The 12,732-nt window shown below is 38.1% G+C and overlaps 1 protein-coding gene across 1 annotated transcript; it reads right to left on the reverse strand.

Annotated features, from left to right (window-relative positions):
* Positions 1-723: 723 nt before the first annotated feature.
* Positions 724-11,955, reverse strand: LOC128176212 (major facilitator superfamily domain-containing protein 6-A-like). Its single transcript, XM_052842369.1, has 7 exons — positions 9,639-11,955; positions 7,026-7,133; positions 6,107-6,268; positions 5,707-5,925; positions 4,778-4,813; positions 2,122-2,153; positions 724-1,419 (listed from the first exon to the last, which is right to left on the reverse strand). Exons 1-7 carry the CDS (start codon positions 11,365-11,367, stop codon positions 1,309-1,311), a joined length of 2,397 nt encoding a protein of 798 aa, XP_052698329.1. The 5' UTR covers positions 11,368-11,955; the 3' UTR covers positions 724-1,308.
* Between the last annotated feature and the right edge of the window lie 777 nt (positions 11,956-12,732).

The following is a 12,732-nucleotide window of genomic DNA, read 5'->3' on the forward strand; positions in this document are numbered from 1 at the left end:
AAATAAATGGTGAATTCTAAAATCAGTTGCAGTCGGATTATTACTGCTAATCATAGGCTTTCAAGGGGTACTTCGGAAAGTGGTATTTAGTGTTAAAAACCTTTCTATACACTTATTTGGTTACCGAATTTAGCCCTGGGGATCCTTTAAAATATTTGTTGTATGTATATCATGGAAGGGTAACGCAGGATTTCCTTCAAAATTCGACAACTAATTCCTGCCGCTGCACCCAATTACGTTTGATAAACATAATCATGTTGTTATACAAGTTAATAGCAGAATATTTATTGTCTGCATAGTGTAAGGGATTGCCTAAGTCTGGTGCCTGTATCTGGGGGGAGGGGATGAACAAATAATAGTTAAAGCATTTTGTCAAGCACACGCAAATTGGAGAAGTTTGAAAATAGTAGCTTTGTTTAAAACTCTCGATCAAGTATATATGATAGTTCAAAACTAATTTGCTGAGCATAAAGGAATGAACAAACCAGTCCAGGATATAAGAGTTATCGAACGTTGCTAAGATCGCTCCCAGTTCTACCTGGGATGAGGCCTGAGCGGAATGGATCGTAAACCACTGGCTAGCGAAAATGTAAATCTCTTTAAAAGCAAAGATCAAAGCAGATCGTTTGTAATGACAGATTATTGTCAGTTCCTGATGTCGCCTCTTGGATTCTGAGAGTCAACAGTGCCCTTTCCTTAATTGATATAAAAAAACCCATTAACTCAACTTATATGATTTATTTTTGAAAACAACATAGGTACAGTCTATGGGTATTAACAAAACAATTTGTCAAGAACCGAAATATTGATTCTAAACAAAAAGAAAATAAGTTCTTGCGATTTAGCTGTCAAATCGAGCTACATGATACACATCATAACACATCACTCGTGCATTCCAGACACAACCATTATGAGGCTTGTACCACATGCATTGTGTTCACATCTACTGTCCTTATCATACACATACATGTTGGGGGGAGGGGTATCACATGGTTTGCTTTAAAACCTAGATCAAACTTAAAAGGAAATACTGCCACAAAACGTAAATTTAACACGTACACAATAAATTCTTTTAAAAGTGCACTACATGTACCAATTTAACAATAACTTTCTATAATTTCTACAGATTTTCCTAGCTATAGACTTTGGGCATGATTTGAACAGTTTTAGTTTTTAACCCCATACGCATTTGCTATGCTATGATTAAAACATATGTTATATGAACAACTGACGACGGCAATAAGCTCACGTGAGCTTTCGATGGAGCCGGGAAATGTGAAATGAGCTGAACACTAACGTCACTTCCGCTCAGGGTCGGAAAGGATTTGGATTTCCTTGAGGTTGTTGCTGATACGCCTGCGTAGGCATTTTTGGCGCGTTTCCAAAATCATCCTGCGGTTCTTGTCCATGAGCGAGTTTCTAAATGAGAAAAAAAACAGAATTAAGGAAAAAGTAATGATCTCGACTTTTGCATTCTTCAGAAAACGAAACAAAATACTGAGGTACCGTATACTATCAATAATTGTAGTGTACTATACCACAGAGGAGCTGAATTAATGATTATTTTATTAACGCCTTTTTCCGAAATAGGCAATCAATCATGTAAGTTAACTTCTATAGAAGCAAAGATAAAAACGATTTAATAATACATATAATGGCAGCTCTGTCAATAGAATGCTCTGTCTGTATAATAATTAAGATGTGCTTTAAGTCGTTATTAATTAAAGGCGGCGATTACATCCATGCGCGGGTCCATAATCTTTTTTCGGGGGTTGGGGGTGTGGTTCCAAGGGATTTTTTATTTTCCCGAGGGGGGGGGGATGCATATTTTTGGTAATGTAAAATTTAAGAAATTTGAATTTTTCAGGGGAAATTTTCCCGCCCCCCCCCCCCCCACACTATTCTAGATCCGAGCACTATATTCGTGTTTGCCTGCATAAAATGTACACAAACTATAGATCTCAAGATCATAATATATACATGTATAATGAGCAATCAGTAGCCTTATTAATCGTTTGTATTTTAAAATTTAGACTCTATCATAATGTGTTTAAATCCTGCGACTTTTATTAAGTGAAATTCAATTTAGAAATTCTACGTACAAAATCAAGGATCTCTTACCTCAAGGAAAGCATTGGAATGATCATAGGTTTCTACAACAACAAAAATGGTTTATTCTTTAAAAGAAATTTGAAAAGATGATAAGAATATCTAACAACAAGAGGCCCATGGGCCACATCGCTCACCTGAGGAACAATAGGTATGATAAAGTCAGCTTAATGGAGTCAAAATACAAACAATCTGGACAATGTACAATAATACATGTAGATCCTGTATAAATAAAATCCATTTTTCCCCCTTGGAACTCGGATAGCCCTGATTGCTGCCAATATTTACAAGAGCAGACTTTAATCACCGCTCCTGCACACGTTACGCAGGCAGGGGTGACCGCACAACTACACAACTCAACAGGTACCAACATTTACACAAGCAGGCAGGGATGACCGCACACTTACGCCAACAGCTCAACCTAACGCAAACAAGGACTTCCACACACTTGCGCTAGAAAGGCCTGAACACTAGCAGGGATGACCATACACTAGTGCTCGCCACACTAGTGCTCCGCCGCAACCACCACCAATACAAGCAGGTATGACTGCACACTTGTATTAATGCGATACAGGGCACGAATGACCGCACACTTTGTATCAAAGGTTAGAAAACACGTGAATTAGATAGAGCAGGGATGTTCACACACTCAATCTATCCATAATCCCAAACAGTCACTCACCTTAATGCAATGGACACTGTCCCTATATATGTGCCAGCCTTAAATAATTCATAGCATCTAAAAATTGGAAATCAAAAATAAACAAACTAATCCGGCCTAACCCAAAACTTCTTATGCAGAACAACTTATATACATTGAATATTTATTATTGTATAAAAATAATCATCACAATAATTGGTTAACAGTGGATGCATTAATTAAAATAATCAAGAATCAATAAATCAAGGGCAATAACTCAATACAGTAATACAAAAAGATTCTAATAAAAAAATAGCTGCCTGCTTTAATTTTATAGTCATATCACATGTTGAGTATTGCAAATCTCAAAAAGATCCTTTACAATTGTTTATATATGGGATATTTAGCTACATCAAACTCTGAACCTTCTTGTGAGGCCGAAGAATTGTCCTGGAGCCAAAGTTTTAACAATTATAAAGAATCATATTGCTGATTAGTTTCTGAGAAGAAGATTTTTAAAGATTTACTTTATATATTCCTATGTAAAACTTTAACACCCCCAACCCCCCCCCCCCCCCCCCCCCCATATGGCCTCAACCTACCCCCAGGGATCATGATTTTCACAACTTTGAATCTAAACTACCTGAGGATACTTCCACAAAAGTTTTAGCTTTCCTGGCTGATAAGTTTCTGAGAAGAAGATTTTTAAAGATTTACTCTATATATTCCTATGTAAAACTTCGACCCCCCATTGTGCCCCACCCTACCCCCAGGGATCATGATTTTCACAACTTTGAATCTACACTGATTGAGGATGCTTCCACACAAGTTTCAGCTTTCCTGGCTGATTAGTTTCTGAGCAGAAGATTTTTAAAGATTTACTCTATAAACATGTATTTCTATGTAAAATTTTAACACCCCCCCCCCCAATGTGGCCTCACCCTACCCCCAGGGATCATGATTTTCACAACTTTGAATCTACACTACCTGAGGATGCTTCCACACAAGTTTCAGCTTTCCTGGCTGATTAGTTTCTGAGAAGAAGATTTTTAAAGATTTACTCTATATATTCCTATGTAAAACTTCGACCCCCCATTGTGGCCCCACCCTACCCCCGGGGATCATGAATTTCACAACTTTGAATCTACACTACCTGAGGATGTTTCCACACAAGTTTCAGCTTTCCTGGCTGTTTAGTTTCTGAGAAGAAGATTTTTAAAGATTTACTCTATATATTTCTATGTAAAATTTTGACCCCCCCATTGTGGCCCCACCCTACCCCCGGGGATAATGAATTTCACAACTTTGAATCTACACTACCTGAGGATGCTTCCACACAAGTTTCAGCTTTCCTGGTTTTCTGGTTCTTGAGAAGAAGATTTTTAAAGATTTACTCTATATATTTCTATGTAAAATTTTGACCCCCCATTGTGGCCCCATCCTACCTCCGGGGATAATGAATTTCACAACTTTGAATCTACACCACCTGAGGATGCTTCCACACAAGTTTCAGCTTTCTTGGCTGTTTAGTTTCTGAGAAGAAGATTTATAAAGATTTACTCTATATATTCCTTTGAAAACTTTGACCCCCCATTGTGGCCCCTTCCTACCCCTTGGGGTCATGAATTTCACAACTTTGAATCTACACTACCTGAGGATGCTTCCACACAAGTTTCAGCTTTCCTGGCTTTCTGGTTCTTGAGAAGAAGATTTTTGAAAATTTCTCGAAATTTTTCATTAATTTCTTATTATCTCCCCTTGAAAACGGGTGTGGCCCTTAATTTTCACAACTTTGAATCCCCTTTGCCTAAGGATGATTTGTGCTAAGTTTGGTTGAAATTGGCCGAGTAGTTCTTGAGAAGATGTTGAAAATATGAAAAGTTTACGGACAGACAGACGGACAGACGGACGGACAGACGGACGACAGACAAAATGTGATCAGAATAGCTCACTTGAGCTTTCAGCTCAGGTGAGCTAAAAACTGTCTGAATTTAGATCTTATTAGAGTTGAAAGAAATTTATTCCCACCTGCAGATGTAGTCCCATACAATGGCTGGTTATATCCTAAAACAGAGCAGAATATGAAATATAAATAAATACTAATAGTGCTATATGACAAGAATGCCCCACTCAATGCTGCATTTGTATTTCAACATGCAAAAATTTTTCAAGAGAGCGAATTGAAGAAATGGGTCATTTAAGGTCAAAGAGAATGTCAAGGTCAGAAAGTTATCATGCATAACATTGTAGCCCTCTTAAAATTTTTAAGCTTGAACATTTGATAAGTGTGAATAAAGATCTTTGGTACAATCAAGATAAATCAGAAAATTATCCTCTCCGTATTTAATTGTGTGAAATTTTTCAACCAACAACCACGAACTTGAATTTATTGGCATATTCAAACATGCGCTAAAGCTAAATATGTCAGACAAGCATTTGCAGATCACAGTGGCATGGTCTCCAGGAAATGTTTTTTTTCTTCTCTCGTTTGAGTGCATTTTAGTTTTGTTTTAGAAATTCTTATGGATACAGTTGTCTATGAATGCAACAGGTAATTGTAAAGAATATAGCGTGCCATAGAAATGCAAATATTATTATTATTATTGATCAGTTTTGTGAAGAACAAAGTAAAGTATGGTAAATTGTAGGGCATATGGAAAGCTAAAGTCAGATAATTTTTACACAATGTAATTGCACTAAATCATTTTTATCAGAGTCAAAAGTTTTGTAAAGTATATTTTGAAGAGTTTTTCTGAAATTGAATTAAACATGTAGTGTGATGAATTGCCATACAGAAAACCGAAAAGATAGTTAAAAGATGGACATGTCAAGTCTGAACATGTGCACCATTAGGCAGCAGCCATATACATTTCGGGTCATTCAATAGATCTAAAACAACAGGAGGTGTCCGAGTAGGCCATTATAAAATAGCCTACTCATATTTATCAATAACGTACCAGCATTTAGTTTACTGCTGGATAAATCCCGAGCTATTCCGGATGGAACTCCGTGCGGTGCTAAGTGACAGGTAGGAGACTCCTCCTCCATAAGTTGGTGCTTTTGTTTCCCGCCATAACTGAAAGAACTACGGTCTTCAAAAAGGTACCGCAAAGAGACGTAGAAAACCAGCACCACTAAACACGTGACACCATAAATACGGAAAGTTATCCTACTTCCTGTTGAGAAAAATCGTCATCATCATCATCATCATCATCATCATCATCATCATCATCATCATCATCAAACAATTCAAGTTTTTAAAAATGTGTATCATACATAGATAATGCTTTTTTAAAAATGAATTTGGAATACAAGATGAGTCATATTCTCTAGTAATGACCACGTTTAAAAGCCTACCGTAACCGTAGACCATCAGTCCCCCAAACACTGCGCCGCACCCCCTTCCCAGCCCGTGATGGAGGCCCTGAAGAATTCCCTGGGCCGACGACCGGAGACCCAAAGGGATCGCCTGGGTGACGTAGGAGCAGCAAGACGCCCACACAGCCGCGTGGGTCAGGCCTACAGGACAGATGAGACGGTTATTGTCACAGACTTTTATAAGAATTGATAAAATTGTTTTTTTTTCCTATATAAGGATTGCTAGAGTGTTTTTATTTAGTGTTCTCAACAACTTGTGTGCTATGCACTGTTGAAAGTGCATGATACCGGGTATCTTGAAAACTACATAAGGCAGAATGCGGTCTATTTCTTCGGAAACGTGTTAGTGTATAAAGTTTGAATGTAGAACTAGTTTACAACTCTTCCTCTCGATAGAAATAGTAGACACCAACTTCGCTAGCCAAGTGTCCCATGAAAAAACCCCCGAATCGGACACTTGGCTAGCGAAGATGAATAGACACAGATAAATAAAAATCTGTACGCGTTCAAAATTCATTACAGTATCATTGTCGCAATAAACGAGCATTTCTTAATGTGAAATTGTAGTCCAAACTACTGTAGTCGTATAAACAATTCGTCATGGATTTAATTTCGGTGATTTATACTGTCAACGAAAATAACGAAATTAAATCCTCAACGAACAGTATGTATTGAACTGTAAATATGGAAGTGTTTCAAGAATCTTTAGCGGATCTTACGATAAACAAATATTCGCTAAAATATCAAGATGCAAACAAAAAGAAAAGTTAAAATTAGTCAGATACTGTATAATTATCATCATTAGATTCATTTTTACTCCTGCAAATTTACGCTCTTCCCTCTTTTTTTTACCGCATGAAATTATTAACTTTTACAGCATTCAGTGTCCCCGTTTTACCTTGTACAAACTCAAACGGTAGGACCCACCATGGGTTTGTGAGCCAGGAAATGTACATGAATCGCAACACGTTTCCCACCAGTCCAGCATATAGGACCTTCACGTGACCTGCAAAAGCAATTGTATCAACATAACCAAAAACTCCCGTATATGATCTAACTTCATAGTCAGAAACTAAGCATTTGGACGTAACAGCAGCCTTATTACTATGTTGTTTTTTGCTTGCTCGGCGTATATTTGATCTGATTCATTGACATTCAGATTTATTCACTACCACCAACAGAAAAATAAACCCCTCATAAAACATGGTGATTAGTTGTAGAACTGCTATACTGTGATCATCATGTGGAGAGAAAAAAAAATCAATTTTCCATTCAGTTTGTTTATCGATTAATCTCTAATTCACTTAGTCATTATTTATAGATCATTGGTGTGATAACGCTTGAGCACAAATATCTGAAAAATTTGCATTTTTAAATTGCTAAAAATCCTTAGGATTTCTCTTTGAAAAAGAGCCATTTCTAAAAAACTTTTACAAAGGGAAAATTTATCAATTTTGGGCAAATGACATTTATATAAAATACACTCTGACCTTATTTACCATCAATTTATCTTCCAGGACTTATTGAACGCAAGATTGAACAAATTGTACTACGTACACTATACATGTATCTATCCAAGACTCATCATAGCCAGAAAATGTTTGCTTGTTCAAAGTGTTTGCATAAAGAAAGCATAATGTTTCAAACAGAAAAGAGGATAACAAAAAAGCACGTTATGAATAGGCACTAACTGAATTACATGTACCAATAATTTTCGCATCTATAATTATGGTCTTTTATCTAGAACACCTGAGTATTTTAAGCTTTATGAAATAAACTGCGAGCATCTGATTGATTCATAACATTTTGTGGTATTTCGGTGATTTGAGTCTCTAAAAATAGTAGCAATACTAGAACGAAGTACTAAACGTTTTATTATTGCGTTTGGAATCTTAATTCTTATTTAAAAAAATGAAGATAATACATATAAAATATCCGGAGAGAGGGAGAGGAATTTTATGCGTGGGACAATTCTGAATTATTGACGCTGAAATCCTGTCGGTGCTACGCCACTGATTGTGTCTCGTTTAGTGCTGCAGCACACTAAGGAAAACGGCCTCTCGTGGGATGAGGCTACTAATTCGTCCGCGATTTTCCTAGATTCAGATCTCCCATTGCACTTTACATTTTCCATGCTGCGTGCACATCTTATTTCACATAAACTCCAAGTGTGCTTGCAATTTTTATATTCTTTTGTTTCTAATTAAGGTTTAAACATCTGCTGACAGTGCTATTTTTTCATAACGACGAACACAGTACGCGAAATCGCACGAAATCTTGTTATAGCTCTCAAAAAATTATTTTCAAAATGCTCAAAACAAACTTTTAACATTTTAGCGAATTTTCACCATCATAAATCCGCAAATTGGAAATCTTGCAACAGTTTATAATTCCGCCTGGAATAGAAGGATATAAAATCTACAGAGAAGACATAAACTTAATGAGGAGGACATTGGTGTGTTCGAATCGATGCATTCCAAGACGGCACCTATCGATCAACAGTCCTTCAGCCGACTACCAAACGCATATGACTTAATCATATTTGCAGGAATCGTACTTTTCGATCAGAAGGTCTCTTTTTGTCGTGGGTTTTACAAAGTAACAAGTCACGCAATTTCGATTTCTCTATGCTGCTTTCTCTAACCATTGATCGGTCTGCATGCATAGGAAAACCCTTGATTGCAGAGGCGGTACATTGTATTTGCAAAGATAAAGGTTTTGAAGGTTCACTATCAATCGCAAGAAAAAATTGTATTCTTTTCTTGCAATATTTCTTTTCATACCTGTCGATCCGTGAGGTCATCACCTCATTAACTCGAAAATCGTTAGCGTCTAAAGGTTTGCTCAAAATATACGCTCACATCAAAATGGCAGGTCCTACGCTCATTTCCTTCCGCACACTTTTTTTTATTTGTAAGGAATTCACATGGCTGATTTTATCGGAAATCTGATAATGATTCTAATATTTACCTTATCGGATTTTTTCGAGAGACTTGAGTATCTGAAGCATACAGAAACTATTATTTACAAAAAAAATCGATCGATTTTAAACCACTGTATTTAATTTTAAGGTTAACCTTTGGATTGCTAAGGGAAGCAACTGTCATGTTGTAAGGTTTGAATTTACTTGGTAGGGGTAAATACAAAATTTACCACATGTTATGTTGTAAATTTTGTATTGTGGTCATCTTCGCTAGCCAAGGGTTTCTGATCCGCACCGCTTCTCACGTCAGGGTTCGTGAGAAGCGGTGCGGATCAGAAACCCTTGGCTAGCGAAGATGTATTGTGGTATATTTTGTATTTACACCAACCCAGTAAATTCAAAATTTACAACATGACGCCACTAAATATTGAATTAAACATCCGTCCTGTTTTTGGATGGAATTTTACTTTTTCCTTTCTTATTACCAGCTTATAGGATTGCCTGCAAGTTCTATTTTTTTTGTTCAAAGTTTACCTCTATGCATTTCCCCCCTAAAAAACATAAAAACTAAAAAAGCTCCATACTTACCAAATTTATTAATAATATTTCTGCTAAAGAAGTAAGTAATCAGCTCTGATATATGGTTGAAGACGGAAGCAATGCCGAAAAGCGTGGGACTTCCGCCAATATCTTGTAGATGCCAGAACAGGAAAGTAAAAATTAGACCAATCCCGAAACCCATGAACCAGGCAATGAAAAGCACCGACATGTACTTAAAAGTGGCCAGCATCTTCAACACGGCGTACCATTTCCCAAGGAATGGTTCTTCCTCCTCGTCATCCGGTCCGCCGACATTGGTGTACCCCGAGTTCTTCACAGCATCATCCACCATATCATTGTTGCCCTTCTGCAGAGTGATATGCAAGTTTTTACCATTCACATTTTCGTTCACAGTTCCATCCCCATTCTGGCCGTTTTGGTAAGAAGGGTCTTGATTTTCTATTCGTTCCAAGTTCGATTCACTTGCTTTCGACTCTAAATACCCGATTTCAGCATCTTCGTCGCTCTTGAAAATTCCCTTTGTTTCGGTTTTTTCTCCAGTGATCGCTCCAACGACTTTGTCCTTGACCCTGACAACTATTTCCATCAGCTGAATGTCCTGACCACCGCCATGGCGAGCGTCAAATTTGAGTTGTGTCGCTGTGACAAAGGCACAGCTCATCAGGACCGAAAAGACGGCGAAACAAATCGTGTAGTTCTTTTCAGTCACGTATGTGTACATACAGGGGTGGTTCGGAAAGGTGGACGAATGGTCCAGCGCAAGCCCAACAAAGAACATAGAGAGACCCCATCCCAGGGACCCAAACATCCGCTGCCTACCGTAATTATCCATATCTTCTCCTAGGTATGCTAGGGTGATAGAATCTACAAATGTTATAGCAGGTGCGCTGAAAAATTCACCGATGACAATCAGCAAAAGAAGTTTAAAGAATGTGTCCTGGATGTCACTATTTTTGAAGCATTGCGTGCTGTGGGGAGGACAGGTGTATCCACCCGTGTCTCGTTCGTCGCCGGAAGAAGGGTTGGCCGTGGAAGACGCTTTTGAAGTAGTGGTTGAAGGAGTTGTGCTTGAGACAGTTTTGTTCATTGGTTGTTTGGTCGACAAAGTAGTTGTTGGAGCCACTGATGGTAAACCGCCATCTGGAAACTCTGAGTCTCTTTTAAACCGAGATTGTATATGAATCAGAGCAGCATGTAACATCTCACTATGAGAATAGATAAACTCATCACTTACATCTCTCTTTTCCCTACCAATGACGCCGGTCACCCCTCGGCTGTCAAAACCCTGCGGGGGTCCGTGGAGGGTAGAGTTTCCAAATTCTATGCACTTATAGTGAGGGGGTTTCACAAACGCTATTGCCAGAGTAAACACTATCCAACAAATTAATGAAAATAAAAGCAGCTGTTTTCCTTTCTTGTACCTATCGGCCAAACTTCCCCAGAATGGAGCACTACAGAACTCCACAAAAGGTCGGAACCCGATCAGCATTCCACTCCTCGTGGGGTTCATGGCTAGCTGTTTGAAGTATATGGCAAGCAGAGGAAACAGGGAGCCAAAGGCCGCGAAAAAGAAGAAATAGAACAACTTACAAATCAGCAGGTCCCTGTTTATGTACGAAAACATGTTGTCGATGATGTCCCTTTTGGACTGCTTGTCGTACTCCGTGTTAAGATGTGAACGCACCTTATACTTTTGACTCTCGACCGATGGCGACTTCTCCACGTCACTATCGTCCGAATCCAGCTCTGGGGGCATCTTCAGGTTCTTCTATGACCGATGCCTTGTCCCCACGGTGCACTAATCACAATATTTAATATTCATTCCCAGACTTGTGTTGTTCAGATCAATGTGGCCTTTATACTTGCACGTTGCTCGTCTGGAATGTAACTGTACCGTATCCTATGATATAACGGGGCTCTTCGGCTCGCGAGGAACTACAGAGGCAAAGCGGTCCAGATTGGAATCAGTGCTGAAAGATGCTTGCTTTTTTGGACAGGGCTCAAGAGCACTTACGAAGGAAGAGGCTTAGTAGTATGTTAATGCATTGATTTTACTTAACAGAGCGAGGTCCAAGACTTATCGATGTTCCATTGCTATTTAAATGCAGAGTTTTGCTACAATTCTAACCAGAATGGAGCTAAGCCCGGCTCCGTCATTGATTTTTAGATGGTCTCGTAACGATCAATATGTTAGTTATTAATTTACTAGATATCAATTGCGCCAAATTGGTGAAGAGTTTTAATGAATTAAGCCATATGTTAAAAATTCCACACAAGCTTTCACTCTTATAAAAGTGTTACGTTAAACGATTAAAATACTGCCGGTATTGAGGCAAGGAAGGGTATCGACCGGTAACAAATGTATTCAAATCTAAATATTGGGAAGTACATCCTTGTCATAGACAACCATCACTGCCAGAAAGAAACAAATCATGGAAGAAGCGATAATTGGTACCGGAGATATCTAGTAGTGTTAAGACTCTAATGTGCATCTGTGGCATAAGTTCGCCCACACTAAGCCATTTATAGCTATCAGTGAATACATGTACTACTCAATGTTATTTCATTGTGTGACTATTGATATAAAGGTTAAAAGAACCAACAAAAATTATACCAAAGTTTTGAAAAAAATTATTTTATACTGCTTTGAGTCAGCATAATTTTTATTAGCACAAAGAATCGATTGGTGAGTAAAATAAATTATTGTTCCTGTTTTGCTGTAAATCACATGTGGTATGTCTGCCATAATTACTGACCGTGGAATCGATGCCTTATTTGCAGGGAGGAGGCAACCTCCTCTATCATCTCCCTGTGAGAGGGAAACCGTCATGACTTGTGCAATCAACAGCTGACAGGATAAAACAAAAGGATCTGCCAGTATTTAAATGTCAACTACAGTTTAAGGAGATACGACTTGAACAATGCCTTGGTTTGAGGCTCTAGCTGATAGCACCATTTTGGAAGCTGCCAAGGCTTTTTTTTTTAAACTGTTATCAGCTAATTTCAGCTGTAATAAAATTTCAAAGGTTGCTAAGTATTTGTCTCAGTAATTTTTACTGGAACCTTTTTAAACACAAAAGCATCTCCTTTAACTACAGTCAATCTGCATGGAACTGATATC

The sequence above is a fragment of the Crassostrea angulata genome, chromosome 1 (genome assembly GCF_025612915.1).
Source record: "Crassostrea angulata isolate pt1a10 chromosome 1, ASM2561291v2, whole genome shotgun sequence".
In the NCBI taxonomy this organism is placed as follows: Eukaryota; Metazoa; Mollusca; class Bivalvia; order Ostreida; family Ostreidae; genus Magallana; species Magallana angulata.